The 25681-nt window shown below is 45.6% G+C and overlaps 2 protein-coding genes across 2 annotated transcripts in view; one reads left to right on the forward strand and one right to left on the reverse strand.

The window, feature by feature from the left end:
• Positions 1-7971, reverse strand: part of IQCK (IQ motif containing K) — an 88150-nt gene extending 80179 nt beyond the window's left edge. Inside the window, exons 1-3 of the mRNA XM_019541768.1 lie at positions 7894-7971; positions 4373-4428; positions 787-925 (exon numbers count right to left, since the gene is read on the reverse strand). Coding sequence (XP_019397313.1) covers positions 787-925; positions 4373-4428; positions 7894-7942 — 244 coding nt within the window. The 5' untranslated portion in view covers positions 7943-7971. The remainder of the gene's footprint in view (positions 1-786; positions 926-4372; positions 4429-7893) is intronic.
• Positions 7940-23643, forward strand: KNOP1 (lysine rich nucleolar protein 1). The gene is given in 6 exon segments (XM_019541766.1): positions 7940-8029; positions 8032-8060; positions 8977-10345; positions 18048-18116; positions 18715-18792; positions 22517-23643. Coding segments are annotated over 6 exon segments (1929 nt in total). The 5' UTR covers positions 7940-7954; the 3' UTR covers positions 22826-23643.
• Positions 23644-25681: the final 2038 nt, after the last annotated feature.

Consider the following 25681-nt stretch of genomic DNA (forward strand, 5'->3'; position numbering starts at 1 on the left):
TTGCCGGGGTCATCTGACCCCGGTGCTCTTTCCTGCCAAGGCAGGGGGTCGGACTAGATGATCTACCTAGGTCCCTTCCAACTCTAGCTACTATGAAACTATGAAACTACCATTTTGAAGCCCAGGGACACTACTACATGAGACGTGGCAGGCAGCTGGAGCACAGTAATTGCCACACTCCAGCAGACTCTATTAATCAAGTCTTCTCCAACATGGTGGAATTCCAGCATATTGGAGCAGCCTCCTTGCTTGTGCGGCACTGTGCGGTTTTAGTTAACCAGAAAAGAGAGGGTGAGTCAGATAAGGATTAGGCTCTAGCCCTGTTCTCTGAAACCATAACTCAGGATTATTTTTCTTCATAATTTGTTTAAAAAACAAGGTGTGTATAATGTTTGGAGGCATGTTATATGTGAGGAACTATGGTAAATAACAGCACAATATAACCTAATGCGCCATCATGTGTATCCTTCCCCAGGGCAAGCTGGCTTGTAAGCATAGCCCAACATGGACTGGAAGGCAGTTAAAAAAAATGTCTCAAGGTTTTTTCTTTTTCCTGGAGTAATAATACCCCTTTCAAAGTCATAGGTGTTTCTTCAGTTCCTCATCCATGGTCAGGAATAGTAACCACATGTAGCTATGCTTACCCTTCTGCGCTGTAATGGGATGCCTTCTTTCCCTCTGCACTTCTTTCCCTCTGCACCGCACATTGCTGGTGCTCTCTGCTGCCTGCTCTATACTCTCTGTGTTCCTAACAGAGTAAACACCTTATTTTAAACCCTTACTTACATGTTTTTGGATCAGGTGGTTCTGGAGGAGGTGCTAGTGTGGATAAGAAAACTTTTTTTGGGGAACCAGTAGAATCGAAAGAAGCTGAATAAGACTCCTCTGTACAGAAAGGCTGCAAAATTCCAGTAGCTGAAGAAACCTGTTTTAAATAAATGCAACTAACATAAATATCCCAGCCCACTTAGCTTTTCATTGTAAAAACATTCAGGAGTCCATTCAACAGGAGAGTTAACACAGGGTTGACAAAAATGGATTTAGAATTTCTAATTTAAAAATTAACTGATTTCAGTATTTTAGTTAGACACCTTGGTGAGAGCCAACATTGAAAAACCTGTAGGGTGTGTCCACACATGCAAGCATGTGCATTTGCAGCAGCTCAAATAGAAGCAGTGCAAATTTGAAACAGGACTTTTTGCTCTAGCGCACATGCCTGGACATGCACTTTGGTGTGGGGCAAATTGTACCACTTAGGGCAAAATAACCCTGCCTAGCTCCTCCTAGATCTGCAGCGAAGGGGAGCTAGAGCCCAGCCAAGGGGAGCTAGAGCTCAGGGCCAGCACCTGTGCTGTCCCCAGCAGCATAAAAAGCTGCTCTGTCCTGGCCCCATCAGTACAAAAAGCTGCCTTGGCAAGCCGCTCAGAGCTTCTTGCTCTCAGGAGCTTCTGGGGCTCAGCCAATTGGTACCTGGGATCTCTACCTCTTGTGCCAGCTGAACCAGCCCTGAGAGTTCCCTGCACCCTCTACCCACTACAGCAGTCTGGCAGTGGAGGCTGCTGCCTGGCTGTGACCTCTGCGCACCTGCCAGACCCAGATGGGGACTGCAGAGCCAGTAGAGGCATCTGCCCCTCTGTGCTAGCTGCCAGTGGGCTGTGGCTGCAGAGTTGGCCTTTGTGCAGCACTACTGCCATGTGTGCCCAGCCATCTGGGCAGCTATTGCCTGGAAGATGTTCTGGGTGTGGTGGCCTGCCTTGAACTGTCAAACCATGTCTTCCTGGCCCCAAGTGGCCAGGAGGTCAGCTATCTCCAGCTGGGTCCAAGGTGCCAGCTCTGACCGGGCTCCTCTGCCTGGGTCCTACCACTTGCCTCTCTAGCAGAAATTCTGGTGTTCCTCATTTGAAAACTGAAAAACCCCTGGTAAAAAAGTCCCAAAGTCACTCAATACCCTGAAATCCATGTTCCTCCACAATTAAAACAACAGACCACTATACATAGAGAGAGAGAGTGAGAGACAGCAATCAATTGGGCAATGTTTTATTGATATATCTACAGCCTTAAAGCAATTTGGAAGTCTACCGGTGTCTTTATCATCATAATAAAATGAATTCTAAATACCTATATGTTTTGCTGTTTGCCTTTGGTTTTCTTACTATACAGCAGTTAGAGCTCCCTGTGACCCCTTCACTAACCAGGATGTGAAGACAGCTGCCCCTGCAGTCACAGCTCCTGCCAGTAGGTCTCATCCTGTTTGGCTGTTGGGCACTCAGCGTGTGTGCTGGGGGGATGTGCTGTTTGCAGGGCAGGGGAGGGAAGGGGGCTGTGGAAGGATGTGGGGGGCTGTGTGGGTAGGTGTGGGTGGATTGTGGGGGGGGCTGCTCAGGAGAGGTGGTTCCCCTTCCCCCCTCGGGGCACAGTCCCCCTGCACAGCTAACGGCCTGCCCCCCAGAGGGCTACAGCCCCCCAACAGGGGCCACAGCCCCCCAACAGAGGTTACAGTCCCCCCAACAGGAGCCACCACCCCCTGTAGGGCCAACATGCCCACCCTCGCTTGCTCCCCCAGCCCTCCAATGGCTTCCCCACCCAGCCCCACCCACTCCCTTAGACCCCCCCAATGGCTGTCATCAGTGGGGCTTGGGGGCCAGGTGGTGGATGGGGCCAGGTGGAGCAGCGATCCAGGGGGCTGGGGGGAGTGGGCGGGGCTGGCGGGGTCCCCCCCCATGGTCCCTCCCATCTCCTCCAGCTCCCCCCACACTTACTGGCATGGAGCCCAGGTGCAGCTCCCTGCAGTTGGCATGCTGTCTGCCCTGTACAGGTAGGCAGTGTGCTTCAGTACCAGGGTGAGGGCCAGCCATAGAGATGCTCTGGCTGGCTACCAGAGCGTCTCTGTGGAGGACCGAACCACCGGTTGCCTCAGGACACAGTCTCTGCCCTGCTTTTTTCCCCTCATGGTCTTTTTTGACCCCTGGATACCCAGGGGTCTAATTTTGCCCCTGTGCTGCTATCTAAACTACATTACCATTACAATTTGCTATTTACATTTGTTCTACTAAACAACCAACTGTATATCCAAATTGTGTTGGGTTTTCTGAGCATGCTTCTGATTTACTGAAGAAGAATAGTAGGACCAGATTCCCAATACACATGATATGCCGCATGTTGCTAAAACAAGCATAGATCTTTTTGTTATTCATGCAAGGTTCTAATTGAGAAATTAGCAGAGCTTCATTAACATATAAATGAATGTCATTTCACTATGTTCATGAGTACAAGTTCAGGGAAACTGAAATGGATTGATATATTATGCCCCAACTAACAGCACCATCATCAGTTTTCCATTCTATTTACATAAATTTAACAGAAAATAATGGTTTCATTTTTCCTTAGGGCAACAAATGTGCTATCCAGGTTAGCATAGAGTAGCTATTAAAAAATTACCCTGTAAAATGCTACCGTTCCTGTAAAAAAACAAACTAGGCTAACTGATGCATAGTAAATTAAGACAGCTTCAAAATGCTTCATTTGAATTTAAAAAGCATTTAATTTAGGCTGATCAAACCTCAGTTTTAAGTTAATTTTATGCACCTACTTTGGTACCTTGCATGCAGCGGGCTTTTTATCAGCTTAATTTATCTCATTATTCATTTGGAGACACAAGATTTTTTTTAATTATAACTACTGCCAAAGTCAACAACAAAATCTTACAATGTTTGGCCTGAAACCAGATTATCCACATGCTGCACCACTGACTTCTGCAGAGTTGCACTCTCTTAAATTACTTCTGGATCTGATCCAAAGTTTTTTAAATGAACAGCGCACTAGAATCAATGGACTCCCCACCATGCAGGTGTCCACTCCCAGTGCAGGACATTCTAAACTCAACATCAGGTGGTGTCCCAAAGGTCCACACTAATATCTTTGCAAGAATAGGATGTTGGGAGAGGCAATTTCAGCACATATGTGTAAACAGGGCATCATTCCTTTACTCTGCCTGCTTGCTTCTTTCTTGTATATCACAGGCCATTGCCTGATGGGAAGAGTTTAGTAAATAAAACACTTGCGTATTTCAGTATCCTGCCAATTCATACGCATGAAACAGACATACAGACCAAAGGGACAGCACAACATGACAACCAAAACACAGCTGGTAAGCGAATTTGAGGCCTAGCAACCTTACTAGAGTCTCATTAAAGAAATGCAGCAATCTGTGGAATATTAGGTTTGATGCTTAACAACAGTTTTTTGCAGAACATGGTTTCATATTCATGTAATTAATTCAGGGATGCTTTACAAATGCTTTATCTTTATCACTGAAAATCAATAAACCTTTAAAGTGTTCCCTGGATGGATTTCTCTCTCAAGTCATACTCACAGAGTCTTGTTTTGCTTCAGAAAGGCCTGGAAAAGCAGGTTGCTCTGCTTCATACTCTACAAAGGAAAAAACAAACAAAACAAAACACCCCTTCACATTCCAATAAGGATTTTATCGCTATTTTTCTGAATAGAGTCACATAAATATTACTTTCTAAATGCTTTTTCATTTTGTTTGAAAATGTGAAAAACAGTGTGTGACGAATGAATTTAAGATGGAATTTAATTTGTTAAAATGACTTAGAACTTCTGACTCACTTATCCTGGAGAGTCAAGGTCAGCATTGCCAAGTTGCTCTTGAAGAAAGGCTGTTTGTCCTAAACCAGCAATTTTGCATGGTATAAATAAAATGGTAGTGCTTGCATGAAATTAATTATTCTGTCCACTCATGGGTACTTTTCATCTGAAGCTCTTAATAAACATTTACAGCTCTATCAGGTAGTTCCTTTTTACAGCAGAAAAATAAATAAATCATTGGGAAGATGGTATGTGACCTGTCGAGTTTATCAGTGAATCAGATTTAAGAGATAAGATCCAGCAGGAGTCCAGAATCCTAGCCCCATGCTGAACAGTAGGTAACACTTCTGCCCTAAGGGCAGAATTCCTTTAGAACATGTGCATGGCAGATCAGTCTTGGGTGTTGTGTTCTCATCCTTCAAATCTGTTATTTATGGCAATGGCCGATTTGCCCAGGCATGGAACCAGATCTAATTCCCAGTGAAATCAATGGGAGTCTTTCAGTTGACTCAGTTGGTCAAAATCCATTCAGTGGAGAGCAATAAGGACGAAAAATATAATTTCCCCCTAAATTAAATTAGTTAAAAAAATAAAATCAAGAGCCATGGTAAAGAGCTCAAAGGCTTTTTAAGTGGGAAGTTCTCCTAACAACTTCCAAGATTTCTGCAGGAAAAAAAATATATTTTATTCAGATAGTAGGAATATATGATTAAGAAATGCAACACTGAAACGCTACAGATTATTGATTGAGAATATTACCTTCTTAAAATATTTGTAGAGGTGAACCGATACATCGGTCTATATTGTATTGGCATCAATAAAAGGAAAATTGACATTATCAGCCATTGTCCTTTTTTGGCTGATGTGGCCAATGTCTCCAATAAATGCCGTGTGCATGTGCGCAGCCTGGAGAGCAGCATGGAGAGCTTGGAGGGCAGATCAAGGAGTACAGCTTGGAGAGCAGCATCCAGCTGATAAGTTTGTTGGGGGGGAAAGGGCAGGGGGAGGGAAGAGGTGCAGGGTGGGGAGGAGATTGAGGCCTCCCCAGTAGGGGAGGAGGGGAGCTGGGGCTGGAGCAGGTGCTGCCCAGCTGGGATGGGTTGCAGGGAAGAGCTGCAAGCAGCTTGTCTGGGAGGAATGGGGAGGCTCCTGCCACTGTATGCCCCCAGAGGAAACATAGGGGGTTGTGTGCCCCTGGGATCTGTGCCTGGGGTGAGGGCAGGTTGCGCTTGGGGCCGTGCCAGGGTCTTTGTGGAGAGGGCTGGCCTGGGGCTGAGCTTGGGCTGGCAGCAGCGCTGGGAGGCAGGGGCCACAGAGTACCTCAAGCAACCCACAAGCACAGCCGTGGTCCAGCCCCACCCCCTGCCGGAAAAAACCCAGCGCAGTCCCTGGCACTGAGTGCACAGTGGCAGCCCACCCTTGCCCTACACATAAATCCAGGAGGCACACGCCTCCTACGCTTCCCCCAGGGGTCCATGCAATGGCAGGAGCCACTCCCCCTCCCTGTGCCCCCCTGATGAGCCACTCACGGCTCTGTCCTGTGCCTCACCCTGGCTGGGTAGTGGCTGCCCCAGCTCCCCTCCTCTCTTACTGTGAGGCCTCCATCTGCCTACCACGCTCCTGCCGCCCTGCCCCCAACAGTCTTATTAGCTAGATGCTGCTTTCCAAGCTGCTGGGCTGCATATCGGTAATTGGATCAGTATTGGCTGATATAGCTTGTTAATAATCGGTTGTTGGTATTGGCCCAAAATATCTTTATTGCTACACCCCTAAATATTTGGAATGATATCTACCTAACTTTATATAAAGCAGGTGTGAGTATATTAAGTAGAGATTGCATCTTGATATCAAAATTCAAGATCAGGACCTTAAACACAAAATAAGTCTGTGATCACCCAGACAACCATTTGAATAATTAAGTATGCCTTAAGTGGCATTACTGCCTCCATACCTATCTTCCCATTCAGCTGAGTTAGGATAGATGGCATTTTATTCTAAGACTACTTAAATGAAAGCACCTACTCACTCCAACAACCCTGCTTCACTTCGGGACACTATAAATGACCAAATTAATAAATGATCTTATAGATACAATTAAATGACTGGTGCATGAGGTTCAGCTTCCTGAAAGTTCCTAGTGTACACTGCAGACATTGGGAAAGAAGCTGGAAACAAATCTTATTAATTTTGTATTAATTAAGCGGGTATTACAGTAGCCATATCACTGCCTCTCTGCTTTTACAAGGCAATAATCCGATTCCCTTGTTGCAATAAACCACAAGGCTGGATTTGCTCAGGAATCAGATTACCGCATCGTAAGAGAGAGAATACTATCGCTTCATTATGCGTGTAATAAATTGGACACCTTTGGCCCCACTGCAAGTGCATAATACAAGAATACAATCCTACTGGGAATGCCTGATGACAACATAAATCTCAAGAGCAATATACAATTTTTATTAAAAAGAGATTTGAACATCTTGCTCTGCCGTTGTGAGCAGCATGTGCTCCAGCACGCTTCGAACCAGTGACAACCTGCGTGGAGGGATGCAGTCTGCAGAGCCGGCTCTGTTCTTATTTGGTTTTATTGTGTTTTTGTGTCAATGAGGCACTAAAAGGCCAGTGCAAATACTGGAGTCAGGGCTGCTGCAGCCTTGCCTTGGCAGTGGCAGGTCATGCCCAGCAAGTGGAAAGGCGGGGATTTGAAAATAAAAAAGCAGGAATGAGACAGGTCACTTGCCAGCCCAAAGAGCACCCCTAGCTCATCCCTCCCAACCTCCTCCCTCTGTTGTGATGGGCAGCACCACCTGCCCCGTGCTCTCACATCGGTACCCTGGGTGTCAGCTCTGAATCTCTGGGGCGGGCCTCACATCCAAGGTAGGTCTTACCCTCGCAGGTCCTTTCTGGGCAGCTTCTCTGAAAGACAGCCCCCCACTTGGCCTCCCATCCAGGCTTGCAGGCCCCAATTCCTGCCAAGTCCTCCTCTGCACCCCTGGCAGAAAGCTCTGCCCTGCTCGCCTGTGCTCAGAGCCCAGTGCCAGAGCCGCCTTGCCCTCTCCTGCCCCGTCTCCCGCCCACCGGCGCCTCGCCCCGTGCCTTAGCCCGGGGGGGGGCAACCCGCCGTGTGGTGCCACAGGTGGCAGGGGGCAGAGGGAGCAGAAAGCAGAGTGGACAGGAAGGAGAAAGCAAAGCAAGAGAAGAGGGCAGGGAGCAGAGCAATAGCTGAGGCGGGGCAGGGGCAGGGGCAGGAGTTGGGCGCAGCCGCGGGGCGGGGGCGGCTCCCACCTGCGCAGATCCGCTCCCAAAGGCTCCGCGGTTCCGCAGCGGCCGCCATGGGGGGGTCACCATGGCAACCGGCAAACCGCCCCGGCCATTACCCGGCGCAGCCCGCGCGGGGCCGTTTCCTTCCGGGTCGGGCCGGGCGGGGCCGAGCGCACGTGGGGCCGCGGCAGGTAGGAGGCGTGGGGACGGGACGGGACGGGGGCTGTAGCTGCCGGGCCGGCCCCCGGCCGCCGCGCTGCGGGCAGAGGCGGAGGAGCGGGCTAGAGGACGGGCCGGGCGCAGCCGCCTCCCCTCGTTCCCGTCGCTTCCCGTAGTTAGGAGAGGCGAAGCCGAGGCCGGGTCCGTCCTTTGTGCGTGGCTCGCGCGGGAGGGGCAGCGCTGTCACGGCTCGGGCCGCCTGTCTCCTAGCGGTCCCGGGCGGCAGCAGGGGGAAGTGGGGGCAGGGCAGGCCCAGCCTGCTGCAGCCAAACGCCTCCTTGCCCCGGGGCTGTATTTGTGGTAACAAGCAGCAGACACGAGGCTCGCTCCGCTCCCAGCTTGCTTGCTCCAGGCGTCTCTTGCAGACTCCTCCAGTCCCTCCTCCTCTCTGTTCTTAACTTGTGGTTGGATGTAATTGAGCCCATCTGTGGTGTGACTCATCCCCGATCGCCCGCACCTTTGAGCCCTGGATAACAGGATGCCCATGCAGGCATCGCCTGTCCATTACTAGTTGCTTCTAATGACATTGCCAGCAGAGCTCTCTGAAAAGGATCCTTATTCAAGGGCTCAGAAAAGCCATGCCAGCTACGACAAGCTTCAGCAGTAGCTGCCACTTGCTTCCAGCACAGGCAGAAGAAATCCCCAACGGGTCTCTCTTCTGTACAAAACACCTTTTATGTTCTGATCTTCAAAGCTACGTGCCAGTTTTTTGGATGCAGGCAAAGGGAACTGGAGGCTGGATGCTGTGCATGTCTGCAAATGAGGCCACTGTTCTCTTTCCTCCAAATTCAAGTGCTACACTTAGCATTAACAGTTGAAAAGAGTGAAGCGCTAAACAAAGGGGTCTGTGGTATAATGTTTGAGCTGTGCATTTATTTGTTTTTTCAGAATGATAGTAAAGAAAGAGGGAAGGAGTAATGACAAAGAAACTGCATGTAAGAAAAAACCAAAACCCATGAAAACCACTGGGAGTCAAACTGACATCAAAATTGAAGAGGGCATCCGGTGTGAATCACAAGCAAAACCTAAGGTGAAGGAAAAGAAACGTTTGGCAAAAAAGGATTCAGACTGGGTGAATTCTAAGAAAAAGAAAGTTGGCTCTAAGTCTAAGAAAAAAGCATGTTTTGAAAACTCTGTGAATGTAGAAAGCCATCCAGATTCCCAGCCACTAACAGAACCAGAGGAAAAAACTAAACTTCTCAAAAAAAAGAAAAGGAAAGACAAAGGTCTTTACTTCTTACCACTGGAAAACAGTCAGAACTGCAACCCAGATCTGAAAAACTACACAGCAGATAATCAGGAAAATGTATTCACTGGTAAAGAACCCAGGAAGAATATCACCCAGAAGTCTGAAGGGGACAGGAAGGTAACCAAAACAAAGAAAAAGAAGAAAGGCAAAGATATTTTCTCCTTAACACTGAACTATAATGAAAGCAGTGAATGTCACATTTCTAGTAAAAAACTGCAAAAAAAGCATATAAACAATTCTCAGGAAAGAATCACTAGTAAAAAACAGAGAAAAGGGATTGTCCGGAATGATGAATCGGGTAATGTTATACGGAAGAAAAAAAAGAAGAAAAAGAAAGATAAACACACCTCTCTACTAAAATTGAAAGGTAACGTGGACAATAATCTTGGGACTTCTAAACACAACATCCCAGCGGGTGACTTGAAAAATAAGCAAGACATCAGTTCCCAAGAAAGTATACCGGGAACGGAGAGAGAGAATATTGTCCAGAACTCTGAAAGCAACAGAGACATGACCAAGAAGAGCAAAACCATTTCTTTGCCAGCAGGTGAGGCTAATCAGGACCACAGTTCTAGCATTCCCAATAAATACCTCCCAAGACACCAAAAAGACAAGTTCCAAGATAAAGTACTCACTGGAAAAAAACGCAAGAAGAAATTTGGAGATAATAGTGCAATAATCAAGAAAAAGAAAAAGAAGCTTCATAAAGAGGAGGAGGAAGTAACTAAGTGTGTAAGTCCTTCAGATGTTGAAAAGGTTGCATCCATGGGTGGGAAAGTCACACCAGTTAAAAGTAATAAAAAGAAGAAACCCAAAACAAGGGCAGTGGAAGGTGCAGCAATGGATGGCATTGATGGAGGATCATGTGAAAATAATAATGTGCCCTATGAGGGGAAGAAACCCAAGAAGAGAAAGAAACAGGGATCAGAGACTTCAGCCGAAGAGCCAAGCATGAAAAAGAAGAAAAAGATCAAAATGAAGGAAGAAAAAACTGATAGTGAGGCAGTGGTAAGCTCCAAGTACATTTTTTTTATTGCATCTTCCCACCAAATCTCCAAGTGTTTCTTCTGCATATTAAAGCCAAATCACCAGATCTATTTTACAAGCTGCTCTGTGTGCATGGACCTTTGTGTCTGCACAGGGCTACAGGAAAATAAATGGGGTTGTGGCGGGGATGTGGGTAAAAACCATGGGAACAGCTTTCAGGAGCTGAGGTTAATAGTTTCACTTGCAACAGTCCTGAGGGAAGTTTTAGTGGGGTTTCTGTTTGTTTTCTTCTGTTGTTTTGTGCCTTTTGCTGCAGTCAGTGCTTCAGTAACAAAAATGTAAAACATAAGCTACCTGTGGAACTGGCAAGAGTTAGCACAAAAAGGAAGCCTATATCTGAAACCTTAGTAAAGCTGCAGCGTTGTAGCCAGGATGGTCCAGGTTGTGGCTGAGAGAAGTGGTGGTGGCAGTGATAACCAGGGATCCTGGTTTTCTCTGTTTAAAAATCACAAATCCTCTGATAAACAAACACACACACATACATATACACACATTCTCTGATTAAAAAAACCCAAAAATCCATTATTAAAATGAGACGCCACTATATATGTGTGTGTGTATCAATATTTACAGTTTGGAAGCCTCACTCACTGTAATAAACTTAATTCTAAATACCTATAAATTTTTGTATTGGATTTTGGGTTTTTTTATCATGGAAAATCAGAGCTTCCCCCTTTGCTTATGAGGATGCACTCTCAAGCCATAGCCCCCAGCCCTGCTGATCACCCTCACCCCCCACCTGCAGCCCCCTGTCCCTCTCAACCCTGCCAGATGAGCCCCCCAGCTGCCAGAGCTACAGAGCCAGGGACCCACATCCGCAGCCCCCTGCCTCACAGCAGCGCCTGAGCCCCAGCTGCCACCCATGGGAGGCGGCAGTGGCTGCTGTGTCCTGAGCAGGAAGCAGAGCACAGAGCCTGGCTTCCCTTCCCGCACATGCTGCTTGGCTGGAGTGGAGCCCTTGGGGAGGAGAGGCAGAAATGCAGGCTTCCCACTCTCCTCCCGGCAGCACTGAGGGGCACAACTGCCCTGCCACCCTACTGCTGCTTAGATAGACAGAATGGCATGGGGCTTACAGCAGCAAGGAGCTTCCCCTCCCAGCCCTGCTCTGCCATGTCACATTGGGTCCTACCTGCTGGATCATGGAGGCCCCAGGGGGAAGGCAGCAGGGCAGGAGCATCTACTTTGGTACCTTATGCAGAGTTGCAGCCTACCCCACACACAGATCTGGGGGGCATGTGCCCCCCCCGCCCCACCCAGGAGTGTGTGCAGTGGCAGGGGGCCAGCCGCACCAGCTTCCACTCCGCCCACATGAGCTGCCCACAGCCCCATCACACTCCCTGCCAGGGTCCTGTACCTGTGAATTGCAGCCCTGGGTTGGAAGCCCCACACACTGTCCAGCTGGGCAACAGTCCCAACCCTGCCTCCCTCCCTGTGGGGGCTTCAATCCCCCCACCAGACTTACCTGTGGGAGCTGCTCTCCAGGCTGGCTGGTGGCCATCTGCATACACATGCACAGGGTGCCTCTTGCAAGAGCGCCCTCCTCCCGCTCCCCCCAGCCTCTTGCAGGCTGGAACTCTGCCCACCTGTAGAGAGCTCCTTGCAAAAGTGCAAATCCACGTTTCTCTGTTAGATGAGAAATCTGTTTTTTTCAGTTAAAAGGGAAGGTCTGTGTTTTTTTCTGTGGGAAATGGCAAACCTGGATCCTTGATGATAACAGAAGGGAGTTGAGCAACCTCGAGCCATCACCCATACCTGGGAAGAAGGCCATGTGCCGAGGGGCAGGGAGGGGAGTCCACCCACCGTACAACACAAAGAAGGGTGCTGTCGACCTGAAAGCTTGTCAGATTTCTCTCCCAACTATACAGTTGGTCCCAAAAAAGATACCACAAAGAAAGCCTTGCCTCACTAAAAATATATGTACATTTTCTCATATCTCTGCCGTTGTCACTAATAATGGCAATAGCAGCAATGGTAGTGTGGACTACCATGCCAGCCAGTGTCTTTACCACTAGGCCATCCAAACAGACCATCTAGAATAGATAAGATGCTAACCTGGTAGTGTCCACTAGCACCTTGTCTAAACTTACTTTTTTCTCTTAAGTTTCTCCCACTGTTACCACCAGTGGTAGAAATATGTTACCTGTAGCAGCAAAGGGAAAACTTCAAGTGGGAAAAATGCCCACTGTGAACATATAATTTGAGGAAAATCCCAAGTGTAGACAAGGTCTAAAATGTTCACCTACAAACCTCAACTGATCAAATGTTAGGATCTGTAAGGAAACTTGCTAAATTAAAACAATCCCTAAAAGGCAAAATGAAAAATTGGGTATTTTAAGAGATGGGTAAACTTTAGTTCCAGGAGTCCAACTTGTCCAGGGTAACTAGAAGTAAAATCTGCTTTGGCTGACTTAAAAAATCTCATTGTGCACTCTTAACACACTACAACCCCGTGATGCCCTAACTGTTCTTTCTCAATGAGCTTGCTGTATGTGGCATGTATTTGGGGAAATGCACATCCTGTTTCCTTGTGGTAAGGGCAGGGGTGACTAGAAACATTTTTGACATGCCTTAAAAAAACAGTCCACAAAAAGCAGTATTTTTTTTCCTCTGTGAAGGCTTTCAAAATATTTAGTACTGCTTAAAAATAGTGGTAGCATGCTATTATGATCATTTATTATTTTCTCTCCTTTCTCCTTTTATGGTCATACGGCCAAATATCTCAGTATATATAAGCACCTAAAGATACCTTACTTTACTAAGATTTTCAAAAGTGCCTACAGGTATAAATTCCACTGATTTCCAGGCACTTGTGCAAATCCCAGTGGGCTCCTTATCTGCATCTTGCCTGCCTAAATACCTTTCAAAATCTGGCTCTTACTTGCCAGAGACCTGCTCGATTGCCATGAGCATGAAGAACACACAGCTCAGTGTTGATGGGAGCTGCAGGTGCCTCAGCACATTTAAAAATCAAATTCTAGATGGCAGGATTTCTACAATACTTTATACTTACATGGAGCTGCTTAGATTCTACAAGAGCTTTACATACATTTGGTCTCAGCTGCTCCCAGAAGTAATTAATATTCCATTGGTGTTACAGCAGAGAAAAAGCTAGGTCCAGATAAGATACCATGTACCTGGAGCCACGCTATAAGTCAGTGGTAGAGCAGGGAATAGAATTTACAGCCTTAGTTTCTCCGCTAACCATCAATTCATGCAACATAACACTATAAAATTAGCCTTCTTCCTCAACCATGGCTGGCTCTGGAGCAGTGTTTTCTAGCTGGCAGCTTGCTGCAGCAGTTACAGGGAGAGCTGCAGTACTTCCTCCAACTTTTTGTTAAGATTGGCAATATGTTTGGTCATGATGGGCTCCCAAGGTTGTTCAGCCTGGGATACCATTTATATTTAACACACTTGGAAACTTAAGTATGTGCTGGGAAACCTATTACTGTACTTTGCTTTGGTATGTCTCCCTGTACCTTAATTTGGATTCTGTAGAAACCCACACTGCTTTCTAAGATCCAATACTTTGAGTCTACATTTCAGTGTACAAGTGGATTTTTTACTTACATGGAAGTCCAGAAATAGCCTTTTTCGGGAAGGATGTATGGTTGTATGTATATAAGTCCTTTATCATTGGGTAACTGGAGACATGGGGATGTAGACGCCTTTATTAGACTTTTCTTTTTGACCTTTAGAAGGACAAGATGGTTTTATTGCTGGGTTATACTTTCTAATTAAATTGATATTGCTCTGTTGAGACTGTTAGACATTGTTTGCATGCTCACATGCATACAAAGGCAAGATAAGCTTTATAGTGATAAATGCAACTGCATGATGGTGCTGAACTATTTAGATGGAAAACACAGCAGGAGATAGGGAGAGAGATATGTGTTTTGTCTTTTCTATTCATGTCCAGCCCTCTTTAATAGCAAAACCTTCCCCAATGATTCCTCTCAAGATTTAGAAATCTGGCTATTGTTAGGCCTGCTAACACTGCTGTAACATGCTGCTGATAGTACTGGTCTCCTGTTTCACTGCGTCACAATTCTGGACCAGTTTCTCATCTCCAATGCATGTCACACACTGCTGCATCTCTCAGAAAATTTACTGATCTGCTTGTGGAGCAAGCACGCTGGCCAAGGGGTTTTTTTGTTTTATTTTTTTAGACAATATGCAGTGATTCCAGCTAGTAGCTAAGACTTGCAATTTCCCCCCTGAATATAATTATCCCTGAATGAATTTGGCGTAAGTGGAAACTAATCTTATTGATGTAGCTCTGACAGCATACTTTGTGTGTCAGCCATATGAACGCCTGTTTGGAGGTAGGGATCCCAACATGATGGAGAGGTTCCAGCTCCTTTGTTGTGGTCCCCGTACAAAGGCTGAATTGAACCTCTGAAATCACATTTCTAACAGTGAGTTGAACTGTCCCTAGTATTCCCTTCCTTTGAGGGTCTGACTACTGAGCTTTTAGCATACTGACATAGGCCTGCTTGGGCATTGATTGGGCTGGCAATTTGAAATGTGTGTGAAGAGAGAGCAAAATGATAGCGGTTAGCTTGTGGTGGTGTCCAAGGGCCCAGTCCTTTTCCTGCTGAATTGAGCAAAGTTTGCTGGTGGTGTCCATAGGAGCAGGACAGGGTGGTTACAATAGGAAACAATAGTGGTAACGATCACCGAATGCCTTCCTTCTTAATGGTGGTCATTCTTTGTGTGCATACTTCCACCTGCGTAAGCCCCACACTAAGTATCTTTTTTGTTCTCACTAAAACAACACTGTTTCACAACAGAAAGTCTCTGGTGCCTTTGTTAATGAGACTTCATGACCCTTATGTAGTCCAGTCATAACTAGTAACACTGGACAAAACAGAGCAAATGCAGTCTATGCCCCAGCCCACCTCTCAGTTGCTGCTAAGCTGTTTATTTGCTGGTGGCTGGTTCCTGCAAAGGGTTGTTGCATGCACCTTCTATGGGTTCAGCGCAGCCCAAAGGACAGCCTGGTTCTGCCAACTGTTTGGTAACCTGGAGGGGGTCAGCTCCTTGGGAATTACCTAGCATGAGTGCACACCCTTCCTCCTTTCTTGCCTGCCACCTGCCCTCCAAGCTATAAAGTCCTTGGCAGTTGTTAGCAGAATTTGGTCCTTTCCTGTCATCCCTGCTTGTTTTCTTGTCTTAAAGAAATCTGAAGAGACAGTACTAGGCCATCAAGAAGTAAATTCTCTTTTTTTAAGAGCCTGGGCTCTTCCTGTAGTGAAGAGCATCTCCTTCTCATTTGTGGGGTAGATGTCCTTATGTGTCTGTGCATGAAAGGGAGATATGGAAATGAATTATCTGTGGCTTGCCTTAAAAACAAACCACAACCATAAGTAATAGCGGCCCTTGCTCCTGTAAGTATGCTGCAAATCTCCTTGTCCTGGCATTCCTTGCTTATTTCACGCTTGGATTATTGTGGTAGCTTTCTCAATAGATCTTTCCTCTGGCCACCTTCTCCAGGCTTGTCAAAAGCTTGTGGCGCAGTTAATTTTCCACTAGCCCAGGCTCTTCATTACGTATCCAATTACACTGGCTGTCCATTAATCCTGTCCTTGTTACTGGCTGGGGGAAACGGCAGAGAAGAACCAGAAGGTACAGAAGCCACTAAAGTAGAGCACTGCTGACTAAGGTTTGGAGGGTACCTGTGATCCAGGCCAACTTTTTGCATGCAGAATTGTGCATGGGAACCTCCCTTCCTTAGCTGCATGCCATCTGCTCCTGCAGGCTCTAGACAGAAAGCTGTGGAGGAGCAGCTAGTTGGAGTAGTTGCAGAGGCACGGACCTGTGTATGTTGAGCCTGGAGTTGTCTGCCCTGGACAGACAGAACTGGCTGTTTGCTCCAGCCTCACCCTTCCACCCCTCCCTCCTGCCGTTTTCTCTTTGGCTTCTTCCTTCTGGCTCTTACTCCTTCCCTTCGCCCCATATGGATGATCGCTTCTGTAGCTGGCAAACTGAGTTATGGTAAGGCTTTTTAGCCATAGTCCAGGCCTTCCCGGGACCAAGCAACAACACTGAACAGTGCTGCTGTGGCTCTGGGCGGCGCGAGTGCTGTGACTGGGCAGTAGGTGAGCACCGGTTTTCTTATAGGGAATGTGGCTGGCAGAGTGCCAGGGGATTGGTGCACCAAATAAGGGATTCTTGGCATAGAGACAACGGTTTGGACAGTTTGGAATTAAAAAATGGATAAAAGTAGCGGACAAAGAGAGAGGGTGTGTTTTGTGTTGCCACCCTGGGGAGAGAGGAGCAACCTTGGAATTCTTGTTCGAACAAGGGGGATTCCAGAAGCGAACGCCCCCCGCGCCCAGCAGAGGGGCGGAGGCCAGCGCCCCCAAAGGTCGCTGCTGTCACATCTAAGGAACCGCTTCTCAGGTCGTAGTACAGGGAGGAGGCTGGGAATAAAGCCTAGAGGCACATCGGACGAGTTGCAGTGGCAGTCCTTGGAGGGCTCTGGCAAAAAGAGCCCTAGTAGTGACACCCTTCCAACATAACTCACTCAAAACAAGAATGTGAAAACAATATACCATTTGCAGCCACCCAGTTCTCTTTGCTTATGTTGGTACCCCCTTCCCCACACTGTGTTTGTGCCTTCCATTTAGACCATGATGTCTTTGGGACAGGGCTCATATACGGCTCTGGGAGCAGTACCTGGCACAACAAGGTCCTATTCTTGATTAACCATTATGCACAACAACAAACCTGATAACAGAGGGACCTTTGTGAGCTGTCTTCTCTGTATTTTCCATGTCTTGACATTTGTCACAGATTCAATGGCAGTCAGCTCAGCCTTTTCTTTACACAGTGGAGGATGTGGCCAGGTTTTGATTATTACAGAACTGTAATTTGAAGTGTCGCTGCATCACCAGCATGTGCACAGGAGATTATAATGTGTTCCTCTGAGGTTTATAAGTCTCTTGTGAAGAAAGGGTTTCAGATGTCCAGAGACTTTTATTAAAGTTGTGTTTCTGGTATGCAAAGCGTTAGCAGATCTCTTTCCCTGGAGAAAACTTCTCCAAGAAGCTGCACAGGATCAGCTGTCATCTTCAGTTTAGAAGTTGATGGTCTCTTCTTACCTAATACTTGACTGGGTTTTAGTCCGTCTCATCTGAGCCTGCTCTCGCATTATTTTTGGTGCTAAGTAAATTCCACATAACATGAATAGATCCAGGCAGAATCTCATCACAGCCACCTTTATGATGGTGCTCTGTTTTGTCCTAAAAATTTACTGTGAAGAGATTTTGCCTATAAAGCAAGAAAAAGGGTTTGATAAATCAGTGGTCGCCTAACGGGGGCTCCATAACTGACTCATATAGAAATGTCACTGTTACGGATTCCTGTAGATATTTCTTTGTCTGGTATAACATTACAATAAACTTCAAGGAAATGCCTGGCTAATGTTATCATACTGATATTTCACCGTAAAAAGATTCAACTTGTATAGGCAGAGGCTGGAAAAGGTTTTGGTGTAATGACATTTTTCATAGTAATGGCTGTTGTCCACAGGGCACTGTGTGGCTAATTGCCAGTGGCCTGGGTTTGGAAATTTTTTCTGCTAAAATGGTCTTTTTTATAACAAGATTACACCTTTAATCATACTGACATAGGATTTTTTTCCCCTCTTGATTTACAGGAATCTGAGAATGATGTAGCAGTTGTGGGGGAAAGAAAAGGAAACTGTGATGAAATAAATATAGACAAGGTATTGTCTCAGTTATATAAATTCTGCAGTTTTGTGTAAAGCCTAATATCTTCCTGTCAGGGAGGTATCTTTATACCTAATAAAGAGCATGATCACACACAATCTATGCAAGTAAGAAACAATAATAAAAAAAAATTAAATGGCAGTCTGTGCCAGTGCTACACAAAATAGAGAATTACTTAGCACATGGAAAACACTGTACCTTCTGCAGGCCAAGGCCAGCACATAAATCTCAAGTGACAGGTAAAAAGGGTTTGAAGTAGCATATCAAGATTGAATGTTTGGTAGTCTGGCCCCTGTCAGCCCAGCTGTTACCTGCAGTCAGAAGGATTAATATTGATTGATAACTGCAAAATATTTGCTTTGTGTGATGCTTACTTGTAAGAAATGGTAATATCTGAAACTAATGGGGATTTACCTTCTGAAACTATGTGCAAAAGGAAAATGCACTTATGCTGCACCTAACAATAGAGATTGGTTTTCTGATTGCCGCCTTTACCTTCATCTTTATATTGTGAATTTAGTTAGTAAAACGTTCACACAAAAATACACTTTCTTTACAGGCAGTAAATAACTGCAATATTTTTCCATCTTTTAGTTGAGAAGGCAAGCCCTGCAAGAAGAGATCGACCGAGAATCTGGCAAAACTATGGGTTTCAGAAGCAAAGTGCAATCTGTACGTATGAACTTAGAGCTTGTTCTTATGAGATAACATGGCCCAAAGTAACCCCCCATCTGTATGCTAGTCATGTGCACTGCCTGGCACACCAGCTTCTCTTCTGATTGCAAATTTGAGGTCGTGCTGCAGAACAAATTAGTCCAATCTCAAGAGAGGCTGGGAGCAGACCAGTGAACTCTAGCAGTAGTGGGGATTGTACGGACCTCTAAGTCCCATCATTAGTCCTGAAAAGTAGCATTTTTCCTTCTCTCTAGAGAATTAGCCAAGATAAATTTGCTGCTAAATCATTTTCTATTTATTGTGGAATATAAATAACACTAGTCCATGAATAGAGCTGTCATTGGAACTAGAATTAGTACAACAGCATGTCCCTTGTATTTGGAAAAAAATCTAACCTTTTGAAACTTCAGGAAAACTCTGGAAGTGTGATGCTGTAATTCTTGATGGCTTTAATATACTAAAGTTAATCCGATATAACTCCAGCGATTTCAGTGGGTTGCCAGTACAGACACATCTGACCTAATTGTACGGTGCTTTTAAATTGCATACCATGAGTTGTGGAAAATGAGCGAATTGCTGAACCCTGACATCTGTCAAAAGGAATAACCATTTGCACCTGGTTTTTCAGCAGTGGAAGCATAGAGCAAGGTGGTAGTCCCAAACTACTGAGTGCAGCATTTAGCCCATCCAGTGTGTTTTAAAGTCTCCATGTTAGCTTGGCAGGCATTTGGTCATTCCTGAATAGATGCTGACTGTATCTGTCAAAGTACAGAAGCCTCTGTACATTTAACTGAGGGAACAGAGAATTTGACAAATGTATTTGGGGAAGAAAGTCTCAGATGAATAATTCCAGCTAGATATGCAGCTCAAGCTTGGTCAGGTCAGTGAGAAGACAAAAAATGGATCTCTCCTTCTCCACCCAGTCAGTCATCTTTTAACTGTTCACATTTCCCAGGCACTTCTCAGTTCCTTGCCTTTGCATTTCCTGCTCCCTGACTCCAGGAAGATTTAGCATGTAACGTGTGTCACCTGCTGCAGTAGCTCGCGTTTACTGAGGCTAATAGGATGCAAAAGGGGAGGGGGCCTTATTAATAGCCAGGATTATCTCAGCTGTCTGGACTGCAAGAATAGGCTGCCACTATTCCAGGAAAGTATGAATTCACATCAAACAAATGGTAGAAACCGTAGAAAACACTCATGCAAATTTTTGCATAGCTTTAGGGGGAGGACTGGGAAATGAAGTCCCTGCTTTTATTTTTAAAGTTATGCTTTAAAATTGTAACAGCCTAATTGACTCTGAAGTCATTCAGAAAATGACATTGTTGTCAGGGAATCCCAGTCCTTTGATGCTGATCTATCAGTGGTTATTAGCACATTGAAGAATAGGAGCCATGAAGACTAATTAGTAAGCTTCACAAAGACCAAGCTGGAAATGCTGCAGTAAAAGCCATGTATAGTAATTGCCAGTAGTTACCTTAAAAAATTATAGGGTTTGAAAAGCTGTAATTATTTCTGCATCTGTGCTGATGTGCATCCTCCATCCCAGAGTAAGAGAGCAAGCATGCCTGTGTCACAGACATTGGCTTGAACCAGCTGTGTGACAACTTTACTATTATTTCTACAAAAGCTGAAATATAAATTGAAATGATGCTTCACTTTGAACAGGATAAAAACTGCATACTACGGAAATCCTGCTTTTAAAAGCACTATTTTAGTCTGCTGAATGGCCATTACATGTTTTTAATTTATAACAAGCCCTTGTAGCTTGTTGCCAATGCTGAAATTCTTGTATAGTATTGCTGTGTAACTTCTTGGCTGTCTCAGTAAGGCTAAAGGTTTTGGTATGAACCCAAGGGTTGAGCTGGATGGCTTTCACATAAATTGAATTCAAATTCATGGGTGGAATTCTAAAGTTTATCCAGCTCTCAGTTTCTTAATTAGGCGTCAATTAACCAGCACAGTTCCATTTAGCTAGGCAGCATCCAATTTCAAAGAGTGATATTGAAGTGTCAGTCATGTCAAAAATAAAACAGCTGGCAATTACATTGTGGCTCCCAGGCCAGCCTCAAGATCTGGGTAAAGAGGCTTAACTGATAATGCAGTGATCTTAAATAAACCAGAGGTGGGAAGAAGGAAAGTTGCTTCCGATATAACCTCGTGTCCATACATACAAAAGTAGAAATTTTGCTTTTACCCTTAGGCAGCTTGGCCTAAATTTAGCTCCCAAATAGTTTGGCATTTAGCACATAGTAAAACTGAATCTGGGAGGAGCAGATGTACGGTTTAGCTAAATAAAGAGAGGACCCTAGATGAGATGCTCTACTATGTAACACTGGAACTGCTGGGAGCTCCTGCCTTCATTAGCAGCAAAATCCAGAGCTAAATAATGAGAACTAACTATCTACATTGGTGCTGGGCTTATGAATGAATGATGCATTTCTGTTGTGAGCAGTAGATAATCAGTAACGAACTGGGGAAGAAATCATGTGATTGGGTGCCTATACACGTACAGTGAGGCTGCTCCAATGCACTACAATTACGTAGTAATTACAGTGCATCGAAGCAGACTTGATTAATCAAGACTGCAGGAGTGTGTTAATTAGTGCACTCCAGCAGACTCCAGTGTCACATTTATCAGTGTCCCCACCCCCACCTGAGCATAGCTAGAAATGTCCACTGTTCTTAGCAAAGCTAACTTCATTAGAAAAAGTTGGTACTGCCTAAATCTACATAGGGAAATGAAAAGTATTCACCATAAGGTGACAAGTCTGAAATCTGCTCTTGAAAAGACAAATGGCAAACTAGTTAGTAAAATTGAAGAGTGGCCTGTAAAGGCCCTCGTCTTTGAATGGAGAGGTGTCCAGATGGTAGAGAAGCTGAATGCCAAGAAACACTGAAGACAAAGACAGGAAATACAGGTGATGCAATGACTACAGCTCAGCTCTACAGAGTTCTTGTGGGATTACCCCCTACTCCTCCCCCATTTTTTTTCATTATGGTCTTAAAATTAAGCACATTTTGTTCCATTTGACATGGCAGTTCTCTATTGGCTTCAGAAAGGCAGTAGTTATTGAACATACCCTGGCTTATCTCTGGAGGTTTGCCTGGGGCCTTAGTCCACAAGACAGACTGTAAACATTATGTAGTTGAAGGGAATTCTGTAATTGCCCTTAAGTGGCTTATCTATACTGCAAACCAGTGGACAGTGCTGCAGTATTTCTGCACAGGCTTTAGAAGGGTTGAGGCTTTAATACTAAGCAACGCCAGAGTGATATTTAACTTTTTTCCTTGCCCTGCAGAATTTCTCTACTGCAGGCAATGGGTATAAGTGTACAAAACATGGTAGTAATCTATGACAGACTGGATTGGAAAAGCAGCAGCAAGTATTCAGTGATCGATCCCAAGTGTTAACTCCTTGCCTGGCTAATTAGTAGCTGTACCTTTTCCTTTATTTCATTGCAGGCTACAGCATGCAAAGTGCTGTGTGCAATTGAGCACATTGTCGCATAGGACCTTACATTTGCAGTTAGCGTGGGTGAATGTTAGCGCAGCAGTCAAAGCCCTATGGTCTGCAAGAAGGTGGAATGGCAGCAGTAGCCATACCCTGGCATACTGCATTTTCTTGGAACATCTGTTGATTGCAACAGTTTGCATCGGTGTTATTCAGTTTTACTGATCTACTGAAGGAAAACCTCATTAATAATCTTGTTCTGTTTTGCAGGACACCAAGTTTGGCCAGTGGAGCACAGCTGCTTTTGAAACGTCAGATGAAAAAGCAAAGTTCCTCAGACTCATGGGTGGTTTTAAGAAGGGCTCTGCATCAGTCCAAGATCCACCAGCCATCACAGAGAAGCCAAACATGGCTTTGAGCAGGGAAGGGGAAGAAAAATTAAAGCAGTCTCTGCATATGGAGTTTGAGAAAGCCATGAACTTGAAGCACCACAGAAGAGTTGGCCTGGGATTCCAACCTGTTGGCAAAAAGATATACATAGACAAGTGTGCTTCTAGATCCATCAAATTTGAGGACTGAACTGTGCAGTATGATGGAAGGGATGAAAATGCAGCATGGAAACTCGATTGTTACTTGCCACAGCTGTTTATTTGGAATAAGCTACGGAGCATTTCAAACTTACTTTCAACACAAAATTTGCAACTTTTGACACACCCTCAAGTGAGGCAGTGACTAGAAGCCTCAGTGCACACGGGGGATAGGGACCTGCCCAAACACAGCCCGGAAGTCTTCTAGCATGACTCCTTCAGCAAAGGTTTGAGGCTTCAGCCATAGCTGGGGACAGGTTAAAGTTTGTAAGTATTTGTTTACTTTTTAGAATGAAGACTATTGTAAATTCTTTTTAAAACAGATTTTAGTGACTTACAGGGGCTCAAAGGTTAAGTAAAATCCTCACTTTTCTGCAGCTGTACCTCTGAAAGAGACCTGATCAGAGGGCTACTTCTTTTCAAACAAAGTTACCGTGATCTTTCTTAAATGTTTAGTGTTACCCCTGTAGCTAACAAGCATTGTTGACTGTTCTACTTGTTTTAAATCTATGTTCTGATGCTTTGCTTTAAGGGCTAATTCCTGCTTCTGGTTAAAATCCAGTTAAACTGTTGTAACAAGATGTGGCCCCAGATTTGTCAAACTGTGGGACAGTCTTGTAGGAAGCAAAGGAATTTTTCATAGCCATACAAAACTTGTGCAAGTTAAAATCACAGAACAACTGGAATAAAACTGCTATTTATTTACCTCTGAATTATCTCCTAGCTGTAGCGTTACAACCCAACAAGAGAGCACAAAATATGAAATGCAGTTATAAATATTCATGAATAGAGCAAATGCACAGATCCAAACCAGAAGGATTTGGTATTTGAGAAGCTTTAAGTGTTAAGTGGCCGATGGTTATGAGCATGCAGAAGAAAAGTAAGAGCTTTCACTTTTAGTACAGCTCTGGTTCTGAAATGCATGGCAGAGTAAAGCAGTTGTTATGCCGGTGACTTTCACCATAGAGTAGCTCACTTTGCAAGAAGAGACTATTTATTTTCTCCCCTTACTAGCATGTTTGGATAGTCTCAACTGTGCTGAGGTATTGTTGATCCTCATTGTTTTTCCTCTTACCACAGAGCAGGCTATTCGGGCTGTGCAAAGCTTTGGGTAGTGATTCAATTCAGAGGAGATTCAGCCCGATTGGTGGCCAAATCTCCAAATCCGAATCAAATCAGGGGACCAATTAAAAGGCCCGAAACGATTTGAAGCTGTCCAAATCTTCAGAAAAGATTTGAAGAGCTTCGATGATTCAGATAGTCCCCGGTGGCTGCAGCAGCACTCCAAGCTGGTAATTGGGGAGGGTTATTGGGGGATGCCTGCCAGCCCCTGCCCGCTCCCCCAGTTCTCTCCCCCATGGCTGCCCTGCCTGCCCCAGCTCCCCATGATTTAAGAAAAGCCCCTACTCACTGGGTGCTGCTGGGGGGGGCAGGGCAATCCCTGCTGCCCCATGCTGCATGGGGGGCTGTCATGAGCCCCTCTCCGCTCCCCCAGTGTCCCCCATGGCTGCCCCAGCTCCCAGCCCTTTAAGAAAAAAGGATGAGAAAAACCCTGGGACTCACCACTCCTGCAACAGCCTCAGACGACTCCCGCGGAGCCCCCCCATGCAGTGCAGGACAGTGGAGTCCAGGGGTTTTTCTCTCTAACAAAAAAAAAGGGCTGGAGCCGCAGTGGGTGGGGCAGCCATGGGGGGTGCTGGGATAGCAGGGGGGGTCAGGGGGCTCGTGCAGAGTCCCCTACGCAGCATGGGGCAACAGAGATCATCCCCCAGCCCTGCAGCACCCAGTGAGTCAGGGCTTTTTTTCAAAGAGCTGGGGCAGCCATTGCCAAGCTGGGAGAGCGGATGGGGGGGGGTGGGCCTGGCTGATTCAGAGATTTGGCTGAATGGAATTGGGACAGTGATTCAAATCACCGAATTGAATCACTGTCCCAAATCAGCTGAATGTGAAGTGAATATTAGCTGCTTCACACAGGCCCACAGGCTACCATCAAACTGCTTTCATCTCCTTGCTAAAGGGGTAAAACCTGCACGTGTTCAAGGAAGGCATGGATCACACTAAGAAGCAAGTAGGGGGATCCTGGCTGTTGATGTTCATCAGAACAAGAGGGGCTATATATGCACAGGTGCAAAATGAGCCACGGAAATATGGTGATTTGTCAACTCCCTAAGCTAAGGCTGAAACATGAACTCATGCAGTGCCCCCTCCTCCCAAGGAAGACATTCTGGACTGTAATGCACTTACATCTGTATCTTTAAGTGATGCCTTACTTTCACTGGGATTGTATGGGTTTAAAACCAAGAGTATCACTTAAAGGCAGGTTTACACATTGCCTTGCAGCTGGAACATAATGCTGTTGAGTAAGGAGCCCATAATGCATGTCAGCAAGGAGCCCAGTTTACTCTCTCTTAGCTAAATTGGTTCTGCAAAGCAGTGGTCAGGTACACAATTCATCCAGCAGAAGGAACAGCAGAGCCAAGTAGCTTTAGTAATTTTTCAGGGCAAACACCCACACTGACCTTCCTACTTTTATTCAGGCTGGCCCCTGCACTCATGGTAGATGGAGTCTCACCTCAATTATTTTGAAACCACACGTGTGTTGTAAAACCAGGTAGTGACCAGCAGCACCACATTCCTCCATTGCCTGAGTAAAGTCCTATAATGTTTTCACAGATCTGTATATATTTATATATACAGAGGTGATCTGATGGCCACCTATAAGTTTATCAGGGGTGACCACCAGGATCTGGGGGAACATTTGTTCACCAGAGCACCCCAAGGGATGACAAGGTCGAACGGTCATAAACTACTGCAAGACCATTTCAGGCTGGACATAAGGAAGAATTTC

The sequence above is a fragment of the Crocodylus porosus genome, unplaced genomic scaffold, assembly GCF_001723895.1.
Source record: "Crocodylus porosus isolate Cpor-Errol unplaced genomic scaffold, CroPor_comp1, whole genome shotgun sequence".
Taxonomy (NCBI): Eukaryota; Metazoa; Chordata; order Crocodylia; family Crocodylidae; genus Crocodylus; species Crocodylus porosus.